A 21,180-nucleotide genomic window follows, 5' to 3' on the forward strand; every position below is an offset into this window, starting at 1 on the left:
TCAACACTTCACCTTAATCCACCATAATCCGCCTTAATCCTCCTCCACGCACTTTAATCTTTATTCATGCATCTTAATCCTTCATAATGCACTCTAATCCACCGTAATGTTCTTTAATACTCTCTAATCAACCTTAATCGTCCCTAATCCACCTTATGTCAACCACTAATGATTCATTAATTAACTTGGGTAATCATTCTCTTATACAGGGGCGGACATGCTTTGGGTCCCCTCTGGCCTTTCTTGGGTCACGTGATACTTCCAGTTTACAACGCGACCTCGAAACATAAAGATCTAAAGGCTTTCGCCCTAAAACTAAAAAAAAAAAACTGAATTTTGACTAGCTAACGCTCATCACCTGCAATACTACGGGTATACTTGCCACTAATTTTTTTCAGGGCGCAAAGCAGAATCATAATACTGCACTTCCGACTGAATAACAACAGTTAGCGACGTGCGAAGTGATGGAGCCTTCCCAGAATATTAAGCATACTGAGGACAACCGCAACAAAAACGCTGGTGAGCAGGCCGGAAGAATGAAAAAAAAATGCACCATTACGAGATTCTTTGCTGCGAGCTATAAGAAAGGCTCCTCAGTTCGCCAACAACGCTGTTCTTTGTCGGAACAAAGTTCTTTCGGCCAATGTCATGCAGCCACTGCTTCCTACGCAAGCCGTCACGCTTTCGTTGTGGTATCATAAAAACGGCATAACCATCTTCAGGCTTCTTGCTGCAGTTATATGCGCAACAGCCCGGCATAGCGCTAGCACATAGACCAGAAACACAGCGTACAACGTTCGCTACGCCGAGCTAAAGCACCGAGCCAGCCGTGCTCAGGAGGAAAATGGCGCGAACAAAAAAGAAAAACACAAGCAAAACTCAAAATCCGCGCGTTTCCAAGGGCAACGGCAGGGAGACCAATCGTCGCGCAGAAAAACGGGGGCAAAACTGGTTGCCGCGGGGGAACGCGCAAGGGGCGAGGACGAGGCGAGGAGGTCGCGCGGCGGCGGCAGAGTTCAAAGAGTGTCACTACTTTCAAATTATCAAGGGACTTTAGCGATAGCGGCACAATAGTGACATCTTGCGATGGTTTGTCTCGCCGCAATTCTTTATGGATTCTTGTTCCATGTGTTCTTGTCGAAAAAGAAAAACACATTTATAGAGTCAACGTGTTCACGATTACGCCACTGCCGGAAATTAAACACGCAGCCAAGTAGAACCCATTCGGGTGCTGCAGCAATAGCTCAGTGCAGCAGTTGAGCATTGCGCCCCCACATGGCACTACCAGTTCGACGGTTCACGGTTTACGCCTTCGATAACCAGGTAAACAGCAAACGCCAAGTTTGCAGACAAATTAGAACTCGAATAATCTACTTGTGAGTTCAGACGGCGTCACCGATTTTGTGCAGTATTCCTGTATTCGAAAAGTGTTGGCGCAAGAAAATTTATGAGAACTTGCTGGGTTGACAATTATTAGGTTTAACCGAGCTGACGTCATCGAAATCTGTGGCGCCACTATGAGCGGAAGTTCATTGTGACGTCACCACGTAGTTTCGTATCTAAGAAAAGGCCATTTGATAAGTGTTTATTGGTTCGTCGGTGCAGAAAAAAATGCGCTTTGGCCATTTTAGATGCATGAGAACACGGCCTATATTCCCAAAAAGCTCTAACGCTTCGATTGTTCCTAATAGGAAATTCCAGCCAATCCAGCGACCAAGCCAATGCTAAAGAACACGAAAACGAAAATCTGAGTTTGGCCACAGGTTCAGTGGAAATAACGCGCTATTTATGTTCTCAGATAATCATAGCGTACATATTTAGCCAGCTGTTCTCCTCCATCAAAAGAAAACACCCTTCTCATAGAGAACAGATATCGTGTAGAGCGGAAATATGAATTGACGGTGGAAAGATAACGCGCTGAGCTGTTAGCCGTGCCAGCTACAGTTGGATATATCGACTGATGACGCAGGGTATTTTCGATAATGACCTAGTGGTCAGCGTAATTGGTCCTTGGTCAAGAAGAGTTTGCGCATTATCGGCTACCGTAGCCCCGTGACATCGGGTTGAGCGGCACATCACCTTAAGTAAGAGCCACCGTGGCGAGGGCTTTCGTATAGCTATGTTCAAGAAATCCGTATGTTTTCTTAGGAATAGGTTCATCTAGGGGTGCGATCTTGTACGCGTTCCAAAATAGAACGCAGGCGGTCCGTTCCACCGAGCCGCACACAATTGGTCAATTTGAACCGTGACGAATGCCATGACGTCAATTGTGCCGTGATATCTGCTGTCAATCATTCCGTGTCGTCGTCTATCGGACGAATGCAATGGAACGGACTGCCTATTTCCCGACGTAAAGAACGGACCGCCTCCGTTCTATTTTGGAACGCGTACAAGACCGCACCCTTTAGTCTCCCCTTTCGCTTGGTCATGTATAGTTTGTTGCGAAAGTTGGCTCGCTGTAAGAGATAACAGGTTATCTTATGTGCGTACTTCGCATGCTCTCGTACGTAATTTTGTTGTAAGTCCATGCTGTGTGTCGCCCACTATACCACCGTGCCACGTACTGCCAGATTGAACAAATAATAAAAATGGACCTTAGACCGTTCATGTCGAGATAGTTTAAGACGGTTATGGCTACTGCATTGTACGTGCCGATTGAGTAATAGAAATTTATCCATTAGATGTTTTCACTGCCGCAAGCTAGTCCAAAGGTTTAGGTTAACCTAGTCGGAAGATATGGCAGCGCGTATTTTGCGCTTTGCAACCTATTCTTTGAAAGTTTGCGAGATTGTTACACAAGAAATTATTATTAGAGGCAAGCGATTTCTCTGTATTTTGGATTAGCTAAGAGGTTCAAAACTACGACCTCGCGCGAGTGTACTTACGCATGTTCTGGGAGAAGGAGTCGATGGTGTTGTCCGCTAATCCGTTACGCATTTGCAGCTGCTGACTACCGAGCTGGTTGTGGAAGTGGTCGACGAAGAATTCCCGCACGCACACGTAAATAACCGCACGGTCCGCGTCGTCACCTCGGTCATCTGCTTCTTCGCAAGCTGTGTATACACCACGCCTGTAAGTTCCGAGTTGGACCATGATCACGGAATGGATACTGCAGCTACCTGAAAGCAATCAGGAACGCTGCCGCGTGCACAGCGAAGTTATTTTTCTTTTACTATCACAAATAGTCGTTTTATTGCGTTATTTCGAGCGGTGAAATGAATAGCGACGGCACCGATCATGCTTTTCGCCTAAACTAAAAGACTGACAGGTCACACTGATCGCACATATTCATTTTCACTATATCGAACAAACACTATTGTGCGTACTTCGTTGAAAACCACCAGATGACATCCATATTAAGACACAAGCCGGAGTTATCAATGCCGCACAATAAATTTATGATAAAAATTTGCTTTATAACTAGCTTTCTGTAAGAACATAAAATAACAAATAAACTGAAGCGATTCCGTCAAACCACTGCTGCAAGAACCACGGCGTCGTACTGAGAGGAGTGGTGCGCGTGTGGGGGGGGGGGGGGGCAACTTTATTAAATGTCCTGCAATTGATGGCCTCGGATACCAGTAAGGATACAAGTAAGGATTCCAGTAAGCTATCGCAGGAGACGAAAGATCTGATCAAGAAACGCAAATGTATGAAAGCCTCTAACCCTACAGCTAGAATAGAACTGGCAGAACAAGCGTAAAACAGCTGACATAAGGAAGTATAATATAGATAGAATTCAACATGCTCTCAGGAACGGAGGAAGCCTAAAAGCAGTGAAGAAACTAGGAATTGGCAAGAATCAGATGTATGCGTTTAGAGACAAAGCCGGTGATATCATTACTAATATGGATGAGATAGTACAAGGGGCTGAGGAATTCTATAGAGATTTATACAGTACCAGTGGCACCCACGACGATAATGGAAGAGAGAATAGTCTAGAAAAATTTGAAATTTCCCAAGTAACAACGGATAAAGTAAAGAAAGCCTTGAGAGACATGCAAAGGGGGAAGGCAGCTGGGGAGGATCAGGTAACAGCAGATTTGTTGAAGGATGGCAGGCAGATTGTTCTAGAAAAACTGGCCACCCTGTATACGCAATACCTCATGACCTCGAGCGTGCCGAAATCTTGGAAGAATGCTAACATAATCCTAATCCATAAGAAAGGGGATGCCAAAGACTTGAAAAACGATAGACCGATCAGCTTACTGTCCATTGCATACAAAGAATTTACTAAGGTAATCGCAAATAGAATCGGGCACACCTTAGGCTTCTGTCAACCAAAGGACCAGGCAGGATTCCGTAAAGGCTACTCAACAATAGACCATATTCACACTATCAATCAGGTGATAGCGAAATATGCGGAACATAACCAACCCTTATATATAACTTTCATTGATTACGAGAAAGCATTTGATTCAGTCGAAACCTCAGCAGTCATGGAGGAATTATGGAATCAGGGTGTAGAGGAGCCGTATGTAAAAATACTGAAAGATATCTATAGCGGCTCCACAGCCACCGTAGTCCTCCATAAAGAAAGCAACAAAATCCCAATAAAGAAAGGCGTCAGGCAGGAAGATACGATCTCTCCAATGTTATTCAAAGCATGTTTACAGGAGGTATTCAGAGACCTGGATTGGGAAGAATTGGGGATAAGAGTTAAGGGAGAATACCTTAGTAACTTGCGATTCGCTGATGATATTGCTTTGCTTGTAACTCAGGGGCCCAATTGCAATGCATGCTCACTGACCTGGAGAGACAAAGTGGAAGGGTGGGTCTAAAAATTATTCTGCAGAAAACTAAAGTAATGTTTAACAGTCTCGGAAGAGAACAACAGTTGACGATAGGTAGCGAGGCATTGGAAGTAGTAAGGGAATACATCTACTTAGGGCAGGTAGTGACCGCGGATCCGGATCATGAGACTTAAATAATCAGAAGAATAAGAATGGGCTGGGGTGCGTTTGGCAGGCATTCGCAGATCATGAACAGCAGGTTGCCATTATCCCTCAAGAGAAAAGTGTATAACAGCTGTGTCTTACCAGTACTCACGAACGGGGCAGAAACCTGGAGGCTTACGAAAAGGGTCCTATTTAAATTGCGGACGACGCAACGAGCTATGGAAAGAAGAATGATGGGTGTAACTTAAAGGGATAAGAAAAGAGCAGATTGGGTGAGGGAACAAACGCGGGTAAATGTCATCTCAGTTGAAATAAAAAAATAAAAATAAATGGGGCATGGGCAGGACATGTAACGAGGAGGGAAGATAACCAATGGTCATTAAGGGTTACGGACTGGATTCCAAGGGAAGGTAACCGTAGCAGTGAGCGGCAGAAAGTTAGGTGGGCGGATGAGATTAAGTTTGCAGGGACGGCATGGCCACAATTAGTACATGACCAGGGTAGTTGGAGAAGTATGGCAGAGGCCTTTGCCCTGCAGTGGTCGTAATCAGGCTGATGATGATGATGATGATGATGATGATGATGATGATGATGATGATGATGGCCTCGTTCTAGGCGCCGCCGGGGGCAGCAGAGAAACTCTGTCTGTCGGTAGCTTCCCGGGCTTTCTGGACGACCCAAAGTTGGTTCCGAAGATCTGAACTAGTCAGTGCGGCTCTCAATCGCGCCTCTAGATTATCCGGGGGGTTGGGGGCCAGACTGCAATTGTCCTCTGAACTTTTACAAACCCAGAGTGTGTGCTCTACGGTGGCTCCTCTATCCCATAATTTACATTTGATATCAGGGTATAATTCCGGAAACATGCGGTTAAGATCTACTGGGTTCGTGTAAGTTCTGGTTTCAAAGGCGCCTCTAGTTAAACGCCTACAACCTGTCCATTTCTGGGTTAAAAGGTGAATATATTGTAGTATTGAGTTATATGAATGAATGAAAGGAGTCTATACATATCCGTCCGTTCCATCTCCTCCTCGGTCAGAGCCCCCCCCCCCTCCCCCCAATCGGGTGAAAATAATGACTCCTCGGGCAACACGATGGGCAGACTCGTTAAGGTTCAGGGTGGCGGGGGATTCGGACTCTGTATGGGCTGGGAACCAGATGATTTCCTTGTCGTGAAATTCCTCATATGATACGAGTTTGGCTTTACCGTTTATTTCTGCAGCTTTAACTGATATCCGTCCTCTGGCGAAATTTCGTATAGCCAATTGAGAGTCTCTAAATATATATCCATATTTGGGACGAGCGATAGCTAGATCGATGGCAACCTCCTCCGCAACCTCAAACACCCTGGTTTTGGTCAAGGGTAAAACGGACGCCGACCAATAACATTAAAAGAAAGGAAACCAAGACGTTTCAGGTCCCATACGGGGGCCTTGTTCACATGTGAACAAGGCCACCGTACGGGAGCCGAAACGTCTTGGTTTCGTTTTTTTAATGTTATTGGTCGGCGTCCGTTTTACCCTTGACTATGAGCAATCCTGACCAGACGAGTTTTCGTCGAACTCTTGATTTTACCCTGATTTCGATTGAGCACGTGTGTACGCTTTCTTGCTTTGTATTAGTTGCTACCGCGGTAAACGCTTGCTGATTTGAATACTCCGCAGCGTCCACGTATAGCACTTCCTCGTCATTGCCGTAGTGTTTGAGTAGAGCTTTAGCTCTGCTCGTTCACCAGCCCTGATTGAATTCCGGGTGCATATTTTTGGGTAAATTTGTGATTTCAATCTTTCTCCTAATCTCTCTGGCCAATGCAACCGTGGGTCCTTGCTGGTTATGGTAATTTATTCGTAATTTTTTTAGTGTACTTCTACAAGTACGTGTGCTTGCTAGTGTTTCCATCTGATCTATTTGCTGAGCTTCAATCAATCCTTCTAAGGTGGTATGCTTGCCCAGCTGCATTATTCTCTCAGCACAGGTGCTTTCGTGCAAGCCTATGGCCTGCACGACAGCGTTCCTTTTGCGTGTATTGATTTTGTCCTTTTCTGCCTTGTACCAGTTAAGGTACACAGCTACGTAAATAATGTGGCTTATAGCAAAATAGCAAATGAGCCTAACAATTCTAGTCTTCTTCATTCCCTGATGCTTGCTCGTGATTCTCCTGATGAGCTGAATGGCGTTAGGGACCTTGGTAACGAGCTTTCTAAGAGCTTCCCAGTTAGTTACCTTCGTCTGAATGTTGAGTACCAGGGCCCGAACTTGTTTAACGTTCGCGATGACGCCGTAATTTATCATACGAATCTGTATCTCTTCGTAATCTCTCTCCTTGATGTATCATTTGGGCGGCCTGCCCTTGAGGGTGGGTCTGTAAAGGAGAAGCTCTGACTTCTCTAGGGAGCATTCAAGTCCCGTGCCTGTAAGGTACTCCACAACTTGATGGAAGAATCTACCGCTTCCTGTAATTTCTGTTCTATCTCTCCATCACTTCCTTCCGAGATCCATATGGTAATATTATCCGCGTATGAGGAGTGAATAATTCCTCCGAAATCCTCAAGCTTTTCTGACAGTGCTATCATAATGATGTTAAAGAGCATGGGCGATGTCACGGATCCCTGAGGCGTACCCGAACTGCCCATGTCCCCCACCTCAGGCTTGAGTTCCCCCATGGTGAGGGTAGCCTTCCTATTCGTTAGGAAGTCTCGAATGTAATTGTACGCCCTTTCTCCTATAGGCTTAGGTTGCTGACCCGACTGAGTACGGCCGAATGTGCTGCTTTGTCAAGTGCTTTCTTGAGATCCAACCCTAATATGGCTATGGTGGACCACGCTTTACTGTCTAGTACTTTCTGCTTGATTTGCACCATAACGGTCCTGAGTAGAGAGTCCAGCCCGAAAACCCAACATAGTATTTGGATATGTTTCGTTTTCTTCCAAGTAATTGTTTATTCTGATGAGGAATTCATGCTCCATAAGCTTGACTGTGCAAGAGGTGAGAGATATCGGCCGTAGATTTGCAATATTATTGGTTTTCGAGGTTTAGAAATAAGTATAACCTGGGCTTCCTTCCACTGTTGTGGTATAGAGCCCTTGGTACAGCATTCGTTTATGTATTTCGTAATGTCCTCTGTTGCCTGATCATCCAGGTTTCTTAGCATCTTATTATTAATCGCGTCTGGCCCCGGGTCACATTTCATATTGTTTTTGCAGCGCTGCTCTAATCTCTTCTTGTGCAGTGAAGTCCTCATCGAAGGTCTCGTTAGGCTTTCCTTCATACCGCCCTTGCTTGACGATTGGGTTGGGGGGAAGGTATGTAGGGTTTGCCTCAGCGATGAGCTGATTTTCCTTCCGTTGGGCCTGTGCAGAAGCTTTCGCAAATTGTTTTTGAGCTATCCTGGGATTGTCTGGATCTAGCAGGTATTAAGGCGAAAGCCTTTAATGGCTCATACTCGCGGCGTCCGACCGTCCGTCCGTCCGTGCCCTGGAATGGTGCCAGCTGTAGTCTCTGCCCCTCACACTCTCTCAGCAATCACGGGATGGCACAGCGGCGCATAGCAACAATTGCACCGCCACAGCTGTGGCATCTCTCCTTTACACTCTTTCAGCCATCACGTGATGACACAGCGGCGCGCAGCAACGCTCCTTCGTTACTCCTTCGTCATACGTCTCGTTGCAGCAGTCGAGTTAGTCGGATGGCTCTCAAGCGGCCCGGTGATGATTGCACGGCAAGCTGTTCGGAGAAGCGCCCCAATAATGTGGATTCCCCGATACCAAATGCGAGAAGAAGAATGAGCGAATGCGGCGGGCTAACATGTCACCGGGCACCAAGGCCAGGGAAGCGGAACGGAAGCGATTAAGGGGAAAGCCTTTAATGGCTCATACTCGCGGCGTCGACCGTCGGCACAGGCTCAGCTATTCACTTATGTAGACTCCCATTGTACTTTTGCTGACGCCATCTACGTAGTAACGATTGTTTCGCCTCCCACATGTGTGCGAGAGGACTATCAATCTTCTCTACAGGTTGGTCCAGCGTGATTGTGTGAGTGGCTACGCTTACGGTTTTGATGAGGTCTCTAGCCCATTGTTCTGTGTTTTCGATCGTCTCTTGCTTCCTTTCGTCTCTTATTTTGCGAAACTTGTCGTAGCTAATCCCTTTAACGTATCTGTTATTTTCGGCATATGCTACTTCTTTGATCTTGATTTATATAATTCTAAGATCGCTGCCAAAGTCTTCGAATGTGTTTCTCCGTTTGAGCTTTGCGACCTTGTTTAAGATTGTAAGATCCGGTGTGGTATCTCTGTTGAGCCCGGTCCCTATACGTGTAAAGGAGTCGGGCTCATTTACGAGCGTTGTCCCTGTACTCTGTATCTTGCCATAGCATTTTGCCTTTCACTCACGAATAACCACACCCCGAGACATCGTGCGAGGCATTGAAGTCTCCCCCTATGATTAGAGGACTAGTACTTTCCATCACCACAGTCTTTCTAAAGAGAATTATGAAGCGCTTTTTTGAGGGTTGGATTACTATTCAAGTTTATAATAAGTATACTTGAGCATTTCCTTCATCTGGGGAGGAGCTCTATAAGCACGTGCCTAATATCCGAGATTTGCGTGTTCTGACGAATCACCAACAGCACTTTCCTTACGGGCATAGTTAACGTTCTATTATTCCCGTTTAGGGGCCCGGTAGCTTGATATCCCGGCTGTTTCGCTAATCCACGAGTTTCCTGGACGAATCATAACGTGTCGTTTAGTCTTGTTTCTAAGGTATTGTTGCAGCACAGCCTTTTTGGCTTCCTAGCTCCTGCAATTCCACTGCCGTATGATAAGCTCTCTTTTCTTACGCTTTCCCATCTTATGGTGTGGTCACCGTGCAAGGTGGCGGAAGGAAGGAGGGCGCTTTTAAAACAATGTTATAAGGCCTGCAATTCCCAGCTGCTTGCAAATTTTGTAGATTCCCTGCCGAACTGAGCACAGGTGTGTTGTTGATCAGAGACGATGGGTCTCTGATCAACAACTCTCGGGTTAAGTTCTGTTATCCTGCCATTAAATGTCAGCCATATTGGGCTCCATTTTCTCTAGCCTGGTCGAGATCATCGAGACTTCCAGCGAAAGACTGGTGTTTCCAGCGAAAAATTGCCTGGTTTAAGCTCATAGTTGAAGCCGTAGCTGTGTCCCTGATCGCCTTTCTCTAGGAAGGAGGTGGAGTATTAATCTCCTACGTTCTATTTTCTTGAATTACCTCGTCTCCCGGGGCTTGTAGATCGCATTTGTTTGTTTGTCTGATTTTTGTTGCTCTTAAGCTCCTGAATCTCCTTGGTTAACTGTGCTATTAATTCTCTCAAGTGCGCATTTTCTTTCCTCATCTCAGCTATTTCGTTAGCATTATTAGAATTGTGTGCAGTCGCCTCCGGTGTCCCAGAGCGCAGCCCTTTGACCGCATCTGACCAGCTCCCCCTAGGGGTCGTAGCCGGGTGCGCTCGTCTTCTCCTTGACCGGGTCCTGGATCTCGCCCGGGACCTGAATCGGTATCGGACATTAGGCGTTGCTCTGCTTCAGGACCTGGATCTGCCTCGCCCGACAGGTCCGTCTGCGAAGCGAAGCTGGTGCTGCTGTTCCTCCTGTTGTTTAATTGCTTGCTCTTGGTGAAGTCCTTGTCGTTGCTTGACTATGTAGGGTTTCGTGAACTTGGCCTTACAGGTTTTGTTGGCCGTGGGGTGATCATTCCCGCCCGGTTGGCAATTGGGCTGACATGGATTATATTAATCCGGGCTGGACTTGCCGCATCTCGCAAATAGCTTATCCTCAGGCTTCGGGCACACGTGATTTCTGTGTCCGAGTCTATTACACTGTTTGCAAAAGTCCACTTGTTTCTTGTATAACGAGCATCCCGTGAGCACTCCTCCATAACAAACGTACGTGGGAACCTTGCAACCGTTGAATAAAATGATCACAGTTGTGGTGTTTGCCAGTCGTTTGGCTGCGATCGCCGTCAGATTTCGTGTTGTGATAATGGTCGCCGTAATATCTCTCGGGGAAACTTCCACAGGCACACCTGGGATGATTCCTTTAGCTGTAACGTCCGGGGCTGTTTCGTACGCTGCAACTTTATAATCCTTGCCGTTGAACTTGATTGTTTTGATGCACTGATACTTGCCTGCATGGTCCTGATTCGGAGTACTGACGACTAGAATATTCTGGAAGTCGTTGGGGCAGATGGAATACGTCTCCTGTTCTTCGTAACGGATCCATGCTGCCTCGTAGATGACTTGTCCTAGTTGTAGTAGGCTTAGCTGGGATAGGTGCAGCTGTACTCTTGGTCTAATCACAATCTTGTAATTTCCCATAGGCAGTTTAGGCATGTTGCTAGAACTATTAACTTACGAGGTGATCTTCACTCCGCTCGCTTCGGGAAGTCGGTTAGGGTTAGCGCTAGGCATCCCACGTATCGCTTCTTCTTTGGCCCGTTTCTTATATCTCACAAATTTTCAGCCATTATCATGCTCCATCTCCTGTCGAATCTCATCGTCGCTTCTCTCAACAACCTTCATTCTCGATACAATGTCGCCGCCTAGGTTTAAGAATGCCGAAGCCTGAATATCAGCCCTATACGGTAGGTACAGGGCTCGCGGTAGGCTTAGCCAGCCACCCGCCACTTGGCGTGGGTTATGGCCGTAAAATCTCAAAAATCGTCACCCACCCCAGAATCGGGTATCCACAGATTCCGGATGAAGAGCTGAGTCGAATGGTGCCAAAATGTGTGTTGTCCTTGATGATTTGGGCTGCGAAATCATGTGAAGAACACGGAGCCGTCGTAAGGTGCATCCGCTCCCTTCAACTTCGTCTTCATCATTCCTAGAGAAGTGGTGTGCAAGATACCTTTATTCGAGTTCAAGAAAATATAACCAGACAAAAAGCACACATCGAAAAATTCGTGGGGCCGAAACATCCGTACAGGGACGGACTACCAGCGAAGCTGTCTATGATGCATACACGGGCTGGCACCACACTATGCCGACACAAGCGCCGCCGCGGTCGCTGCCGCGGTCGCCGCACCTCCCGTGCATGTGCCGCAGCCGCTGGTGGAGCCGCGCCGGCACTTCCGACGCGCCTGACGGCATAACCACAGAAGCCCACGCCACGTGCACAGGCACCGTCGCCGCACTCCTTCCCCCTCTTATTATTCGGCAAACAGAACTGAAAACAAATAAAGCTCATGAAGGCCAACTTCTTACACTAAGAGCACTTTGCGCGCACGCGCACGCGCACACACACACGCACGCACGCGCGCACGCGCACACACACACGCACGCACGCACGCGCGCACACACACACACACACACACACGCACACACACGCACACACACGCACACACACACACACACAAACACACACACACACACACACACACACACACGCACGCACGCACGCACGCTTTGAGACGTGTACTTGTTACTTGTTTATCTGCATCAAGCAACCCCGTTTCACCACCTAACAAACGTTATCGCACAGCGCAGGACGCGCCTGCACGTATCGGAAGTTTATGGAATGTTATGGATGGTTCCATCCGCTGTCTTTCACCGAACCTTGCATAATCTGATTACATGTATGCGCGACGCGAATAGTTAATCAGATGTAAGATAAATACTATATATATATATATATATATATATATATATATTGTATTTATCTTACAACACTGAATTTCTGTGATTCTATTTGCACCCAAGGTATCAAACGTTTTGAAGTTGGTGGAGTGCATGAAGCCTGCTTCACCTCCGCCGCGGCTTAGCCCGATATTGAACTATCTCCGGGATGGCCTCACGCATTCCTGTCGACGCGCCGTGATAAGGATGTAAACCGGCCAAAGTGATTGTTTTAAACGAAATATGGTGTTATGCACAGAGCCAGTCGCAGTGGTTATGCCCGAGCGCGAAAACGTACCGCCTTCGCATGCTTAGTAAAATTTAATTGATCGTAAATTTAGAACAAAAATTGTAATAAGTAACGCTATAAGGATGGCTGAAGTCATGAACACAAATATAAAAAAAAATTCACGTACTACCCACCATTACCATGACTGCATAATGATCGCAGCAGCAGCTAGCAATTCTTGTAAAAAATACCATATGTGGATAACGCGAATTGCCATACTTCTGTATTGGGTGGGTGGTGCAGAACAGCACAAGGACAAGAAGTAGTAAAAATATAGTAACTTAAATAAATAGTTTTTTAATTTAGGAAAATAATGCATTCAGGGAACAGATTTAAATATTGAAAAATTTCGTAAAGCTCCAGTATCAAGTTTCGGGCATTGTAAACTGACAATAGAAAACAATATCAGACGCATGCCAATTGTACACAAAAGCAGACAATGCTGGTGTAGCATAAACCGCTCGAACATACGCCATTGAACTGCGAACACGACATGTGCTCGCAATTGTAAATTGCCTTGTAAACATTGTAACAATTTCACGCATCTGTAAAATATATCCAATTTCTTCGTTTTATGCACATGCATTTCACAGATCCTAAATAACTATTTTCGATGCAAAGTTACGAATCAGTACTCTTTGGAATATTATGTTGCAAACTTGCCGATTGTCGTAAACTTTCGTAAAAGTAAATTCAAGGTCTCAAATAAAAGTTATGCTCGCAGCATTTTCCAGAAGTTACCTCTCTCTCTCTAATACAAGAAAATTTATTTCATATTGGTGCCGCGATTGTATCACAAAAGTATTTCTGTGTTTTACATGCATTTCAATAGGTGACATTGGAGTTGTGCTCGAGGTAAATCTTCCTCTTAAGGCTATAAAAAACAGCCAATACGACATGTCAAATTTATTTGTGGAATCTTTTGTTTGAACCGGAAGCAGTAATAGTGCACCACAATTTCTTAGCTTAAAACAAAAGTCACGAAACTTTGCTCGGGAAATTAGTAGCTTTACACAGCAGTAGATACATTACGCCGAATCGGTGCTCATTTCTGCATACTGAAATTAAGAGGCACATTCCCCTTATTACGGTGATAAATATGTGGCGATCAATATATCAGATATAACTTATTCCTTTCCGTTTTACTCACTGTTCCGGTGTTGACACCGAGCTCAGCTCTTTATAACCGTTTGCGTCCCGTGCATTCCATACCGTGGTAATTCCATCGCCTCTTGGCAAAACATTACGTCATATTTTAGGCACATTCGCTGAACCACATGGCTTGTCTCTAAAGCCGTTGCCTACGCATTATGGCGGCAAGAGGTGGGCTCTATCTTTTCTTAAGACGGCAACAATTTTAAAGTTACACAGAACGCATGACAACACATTTTTCTACCCATGAGCCACTTAAGGCTCATGGGTATAAAGAAACTTGACAATTTGTTTGTCAAGCACGCCGATATTTATTGAAACAAGAACCGGAACACGGTAATACCTAATTATTACATGCCGTTGTGCAACATTGCCGTATCTTAGTCCTTCTTGTAATATTGACACGTGTACTTATCTTTATCGGGCGACCACGTTTCGCCGCTTAACAACTGTAATCGCACAGCGACGGACGCGCCTGCATGTATGCGACGTTTCTGGAAAGTTATCGATGCTTCTACCCGGCTGTCTGTTGTCGCCGAACCTTATGTTATCTGATTTCATCGCCTGACGCGAATGGCGTAGAACATTGTGGAATACGCGCGGGTCACAGCGAATAGTCTGGAACATTCGACGACTGCTGTATAAAACCCGACGCGCTTGACCCGCTGATCAGATTTTCGACGATCGCCGACAGTGTTCGCCGCTATCGTTGTGCTATAAGTGTAGCCTGTTTTTGTGGGCACAGGTTCGCCCAATAAAAGTTAGTTTTGTTCTTCACAGTATTACTACTGTGTTCTTGAACGTCACCACCACGTGACATCTGGTGGAGGTGCTTTTCTTTCATGTACCGGACGCCCCCGACAAGCCGTGATCCAAGCCCGGACCGCAAAGAGAGCACCAACGTAGTCCCGGAGCAGCGAGCAAGCCGCCGTCTTCAACAGCTGCCCCCGGAGCACCGACTTCTACCTGAGAAGACCAAGAAGATTGCGGACAAGGCAACCCCAATGGCAGCCCCAGCGTCCCCCATCGTGCTGAAGCAGCCCAGGGAACCTCCGACGTTCCGTGGATCAACATTTGAGGACCCGGAAACCTGGCTAGAGACGTATGAGAGGGTCGCTACGTTTAACAGTTGGGACAGCGACGACAAGCTGCGGCATGTCTATTTCGCACTGGAAGACGCCGCCAGGACCTGGTTCGAGAATCGAGAAGCCACCTTAACGACGTGGGACCTGTTCCGAAGCGGCTTCTTGCAAACGTTTACAAGCGTCGTGCGAAAAGAGCGAGCCCAAGCACTACTAGAAACCAGAGTGCAGCTGCCAAACGAGACGATCGCGATCTTCACGGAAGAGATGGCCCGTCTTTTCCGGCACGCCGACCCGGAAATGTCAGAAGAGAAAAAAGTCCGCTTCCTGATGCGGGGCGTCAAGCAAGAACTTTTTGCAGGACTGATTCGTAACCCGCCGAAGACCGTAGCTGAGTTTTCGGCAGAGGCATCGACGATCGAGAAAACTCTGGAGATGCGCACCCGGCAATATAACCGGCAGGGGCTCACGCCGCAGTACGCCATCCAAGGACTAGATTCCGGCGACCTTCAGGAGACCATCAGGGCCATTGTGCGCGAAGAACTGCGCAAGGTCCTGCCTTCGTTGCAGCCCCAAGTGGCTTCGATCGCCGACATCGTCAAAGAAGAGGTGCACCGATCGCTTGGAGTTCCCGAGCTGCAACCACAATTACCGCAGCCCCAGCCAGAAGCGATGACCTACGCCGCCGTCGCACGCCGTCAAGGTCCCCCGCCGCGACCGCGCCAGGGCCCTGTCACGCCGCAGTTCCGTCGTCCGCCGCCGCCGCCGCCAGCACGCCCACCCGTCACCCAGCGTACCTACGCGAGGAAGACGGACATTTGGCGAGCCCCCGACCACCGCCCGCTCTGCTATCACTGCGGAGAAGCCGGCCATGTGTATCGCCGATGCCCATACCGGGAGATGGGACTGCGAGGCTTCGCCGTCAACGCACAGCGCCCGAGGGAAGGTGAACACCCTCGTGACATCGCCGACTACCTCGCCGCTACTAAGTGGAGCCCTCGACGACCGTCCCGTTCGCCGTCACCAGGCCGCTACCTGTCGCCGCAGCGCCGACCATACACTGGCCCAGCCCGAGGCCGGTCCGTCAGCCCATATCCGGAAAACTAAAAGCAGCAACCGGTGGAGGTGCGGTTGCTGTTCGTCGAACTGACGAAGATCCTCCGCCGCCGACGAAGACGCCGAAAAGACTATCTCCACGACATAACAACGACGACACACCGCCGTCCCGACGAAGTCTGGCAGGAAAGAACACGCTGACGAAAGACCACCTGACGACGCCACGTACCAACCACAGGTCAACGCGACACAGCCGTGATCCGACGCCAAGGCCTAACTGTAACGCAAGACAAAGAACCACCGACCTCGACGTGCTTCTCGACGGCCACGCAGTCACCGCGTTAGTAGACACAGGAGCCGATTACTCCGTCATGAGTGGACCCATCGCAGCCCAATTGAAGAAAGTTAAGACTGCATGGGAAGGCCCGTTAATTCGGACCGCTGGAGGACACCTCATCACGCCGAGTGGAATCTGCACGGCAAGAATTACCATTCATGACCGGACTTACCCTGCCACCTTCGTTATCCTGCAACAGTGTTCACGAGACGTCATTCTCGGCATGGACTTCCTGAACCAACATGGCGCAATCATCGACCTGAAGTCGAAGTCAATAACGCTGTCGGAAGATCAAGCGATACCGCCGGAGAGCCCTCGTAGTCACCACGCCTTGAGTGTGCTCGAAGATCAAGTGAGCATCCCGCCTCGCTCCAGCATTGTTATTTCGGTCGGCACCGAAACACCCGCTGACGTAGAAGGCGTCATCGAAGGCGACCAACGTCTACTGCTCGAACGTGAAATTTGCGTCGCAAGAGGGATCGCTCGACTGCACGGAGGAAGCACGAAAGTGTTGCTGACAAACTTCAGCCAGGAGTTCAAGCACATCAACAAGGGCACGACGATCGCATACATCGAGGACATTCAGGAAACCAGCGATGCGTTTGTCCTCTCCGATTCTGTCGCATCTACCCCGACGACCGTAGTTCCCGAGCCAGACTTCGACATAAATCCAAGTCTCCCCGTGATTAAGCAGCAACAACTCAGAAGTCTGCTTCGACGATACAAAGACTGCTTTTCGACGTCGTCGAGGATTCGACAAACACCAGTCGCAAAGCATCGCATAATAACCGAAGAGTGCGCTCGACCACTCCGCCAGAGCCCTTACCGAGTTTCGACGCGAGAACGCGAAGCTATAAGACAACAAGTCGACGAAATGCTGCGCGACGACATCATCCAGCCGTCGAAAAGCCCGTGGGCGTCTCCAGTTGTTTTAGTGAAGAAAAAGGACGGAACTCTACGTTTCTGCGTCGACTATCGTCGACTGAACAAAATCACGAAGAAAGACGTATACCCCCTCCCACGGATAGACGACGCATTAGATCGGCTCTGCAATGCTAAATACTTCTCGTCAATGGACCTCAAGTCTGGCTACTGGCAAATAGAAGTCGACGAAAGAGATCGCGAAAAGACCGCCTTCATCACGCCAGACGGCCTCTATGAGTTCAAGGTTATGCCATTTGGACTGTGCTCGGCGCCTGCAACGTTCCAGCGCGTTATGGACACGGTTTTAGCAGGGTTGAAGTGGCAGACCTGTCTTGTTTACTTGGATGACGTCGTCGTCTTCGCCGGAAATTTCGACGATCACCTTAAGCGGCTTGGGACGGTATTAGAGGTCATCAAGTCATCAGGGCTCACTCTGAAGCCGGAAAAGTGTCGCTTCGCTTATGATGAGCTTCTATTCCTAGGCCACGTCATCAGCAAATCTGGAGTACGCCCCGACCCGCAGAAGACAGCTGCCATCGCAAAGTTCCCGCAGCCAATCGACAAGAAGGCAGTGCGCAGATTCCTTGGCATGTGTGCCTACTATAGGCGCTTTGTCAAGGATTTTTCACGCATCGCAGAGCCGCTAACACATCTAACGAAATGTGATGTCGAGTTCAAGTGGGAAACGCCGCAGGCCGACGCATTTCAAGAACTGAAACGACGCATGCAGTCGCCGCCGGTACTTGCACACTTCGACGAAGACGCCGATACTGAAATCCACACTGACGCCAGTAGCCTAGGCCTCGGTGCCGTCCTAGTCCAGAGAAAAGATGGACATGAACACGTGATAGCTTACGCTAGCCGGTCGCTGTCAAAAGCGGAAGGCAATTATTCTACAACCGAAAAGGAATGCCTCGCCATCATTTGGGCTACAGCGAAATTTCGCCCTTACCTCTATGGCAGGCCATTCAAAGTGGTCAGCGACCATCACGCGTTGTGTTGGCTAGCTAACTTAAAGGACCCTTCAGGACGGCTGGCGCGGTGGAGCCTCAGACTACAAGAATACGACATCACTGTAACATACAAGTCCGGAAGAAAACACTCAGATGCCGATTGCCTATCCCGCGCCCCCATTGACCCACCGCCGCAAGATGACGAGGATGACGACGCCTTCCTCGGCATAATAAGCGCGGAAGACTTCGCCGAACAACAACGAGGGGACCCGGAGCTAAAAGCCCTAGTCGAGTATTTGGAAGGGCACACCGACGTTGTCCCTAGGGCATTTAAGCGTGGATTATCTTCGTTCACGCTACAAAACAACCTGCTCGTGAAGAAGAATTTCTCACCAGTCCGCGCCAGCTACCTTCTTGTGGTACCGTCAGCGCTGCGTCCAGAAGTACTGCACGCCCTACACGACGATCCAACCGCTGGGCACCTTGGATTCTCCCGGACGCTGTCGAGGATACAGGAAAGGTATTACTGGCCGCATCTGACCGCCGACGTCGCTCGTTATGTCAAGACATGCCGAGATTGTCAACGACGCAAGACACCATCGACAAGGCCAGCTGGATTACTACAGCCGATCGAACCTCCTCGCCGACCATTCCAGCAGATTGGGATGGATTTGTTGGGGCCGTTTCCGATGTCAACATCCGGGAATAAGTGGATCGTCGTGGCGACGGACTATCTCACCCGCTTTGCTGAAACTAAAGCTCTACCAAAAGGCAGCGCAGCCGAAGTGGCGAAATTTTTCGTCGAAAACATCCTGCTGCGACATGGTGCTCCAGAAGTCCTCATCACCGACAGAGGAACGGCTTTTACAGCAGAGCTCACCCAAGCCATTCTGCAGTACAGCCAGACAAGCCACAGGAGGACAACTGCCTACCATCCGCAGACGAATGGTCTCACGGAGCGCCTGAACAAGACCCTCGCCGACATGCTAGCAATGTACGTCGACGTTGAACACAAGACGTGGGACGCGGTCCTGCCGTACGTAACCTTTGCGTACAACACGGCGGTGCAAGAAACAACACAGATCACGCCGTTCAAGCTGGTCTACGGCAGGAACCCGACGACGACGCTCGACGCCATGCTACCCCACGTCACTGACGAAGAGAATGTTGACGTCGCTAGCTATCTACAGCGCGCCGAAGAAGCTCGACAGCTCGCCCGCCTGCGAATCAAGAGCCAGCAGAGGACCGACAGCCGACACTACAACCTCCGACGACGCTTCGTCGAGTACCAGCCTGGCGACCGTGTTTGGGTCTGGACCCCGATACGCCGACGAGGACTCAGTGAGAAGCTACTCCGACGCTATTTCGGACCCTACAAGGTCATCCGACGTATTGGCGCTCTGGACTATGAGGTCGTGCCAGACGGCATTTCGCATTCACAGCGGCGCCGCGCACGATCTGAAGTGGTCCACGTGGTGCGCCTTAAACCCTTTTACGGACGCTGACGAACTTCGTCATTTTTGTTCTTTTCTTTGCTACGAATGCTTTTGTTTATTAACTTCGTTTGTTTGCAGCATCGGGTCGATGCTTTTTAAGAGGGGGGTATTGACACGTGTACTTATCTTTATCGGGCGACCACGTTTCGCCGCTTAACAACTGTAATCGCACAGCGACGGACGCGCCTGCATGTATCCGACGTTTCTGGAAAGTTATCGATGCTTCTACCCGGCTGTCTGTTGTCGCCGAACCTTATGTTATCTGATTTCATCGCCTGACGCGAATGGCGTAGAACATTGTGGAATACGCGCGGGTCCCAGCGATTAGTCTGGAACATTCGACGACTGCTGTATAAAAGCCGACGCGCTTGACCCGCTGATCAGATTTTCGACGATCGCCGACAGTGTTCGCCGCTATCGTTGTGCTATAAGTGTAGCCTGTTTTTGTGGGCACAGGTTCGCCCAATAAAAGTTAGTTTTGTTCTTCACAGTATTACTACTGTGTTCTTGAACGTCACCACCACGTGACAATATTTTCACTATCCCTTAGGCTGGCCCCTACATAAAGGTCCTTGTTCTGGAGTACCTTTATTACGTTGTCGGTTTTGCCAACATCATCGGAGAGTTGCTGGTTGTCTTCCAACTCTATGGTAAGTGAAAGTGAGGCACAATCATTTCATTGGCTGCACGTCTTAACGTCTATTTGGCACAGATGGTTGTGACATTTGCACGCATGTCATCAGCGTGTGCAGCTAGCAGTCGGGCGCTATCGCTGGTGCTCTCTGCTTGCGCGGAAGCTGTGAAAACGAACCGTAACAATGAATAATGTGTGGGATAGAGGAGTTCTCGATAATGGTACTATTTTTCCGTAATTACTGATCGCAACATTAATGAAGTCGACAGAAAATGTATTACAACACATGAACGCATTCCAATCCCCTCGTCAGAGATGCAGATGCAGATTTCGTACATGTTACTAACCGCGTTTGTTCTACTCTATAGTATGTCGGGATATCGTATGGTCAGGTAACGCTACGGTAAAATTAGGTTCTTGGGCCCTATAACGTAAAACTATTTCAATCTCCCGACTTCACGTTTACATAACCACCAACGCAAGCATTTCGACGCAAGTTTTCGCGGTTTTCGTTGAGTCGCGTGACAAGGAGGTGTAGTGGGATTGGCCCGAAAATTTTTTGACCAGTCGTGAAAGGCTGATTGCATAATTGGAATAGAAATAGTTTGCAGTAGCTTTTCGATACAGTACCCAATACAATTACCAAAAATGAATTTTTCGGTGTCTGTTGGAAAATCTAGCACAGAATGCGGCATACTCCTGGATAAAATAATTTATGTAGC

The 21,180-nt window shown here is 48.3% G+C and overlaps 1 protein-coding gene across 1 annotated transcript in view; it reads left to right on the forward strand.

Moving 5' to 3' along the window:
• Positions 1 to 21,180, forward strand: part of LOC126527933 (uncharacterized) — a 120,088-nt gene that overhangs the window by 33,280 nt on the left and 65,628 nt on the right. Inside the window, exons 5-6 of the mRNA XM_072284278.1 lie at positions 2,944 to 3,072; positions 20,375 to 20,474. Coding sequence (XP_072140379.1) covers positions 2,944 to 3,072; positions 20,375 to 20,474 — 229 coding nt within the window. The remainder of the gene's footprint in view (positions 1 to 2,943; positions 3,073 to 20,374; positions 20,475 to 21,180) is intronic.

Source organism: Dermacentor andersoni, chromosome 9 (genome assembly GCF_023375885.2).
Source record: "Dermacentor andersoni chromosome 9, qqDerAnde1_hic_scaffold, whole genome shotgun sequence".
Lineage (NCBI taxonomy): Eukaryota > Metazoa > Arthropoda > Arachnida > Ixodida > Ixodidae > Dermacentor > Dermacentor andersoni.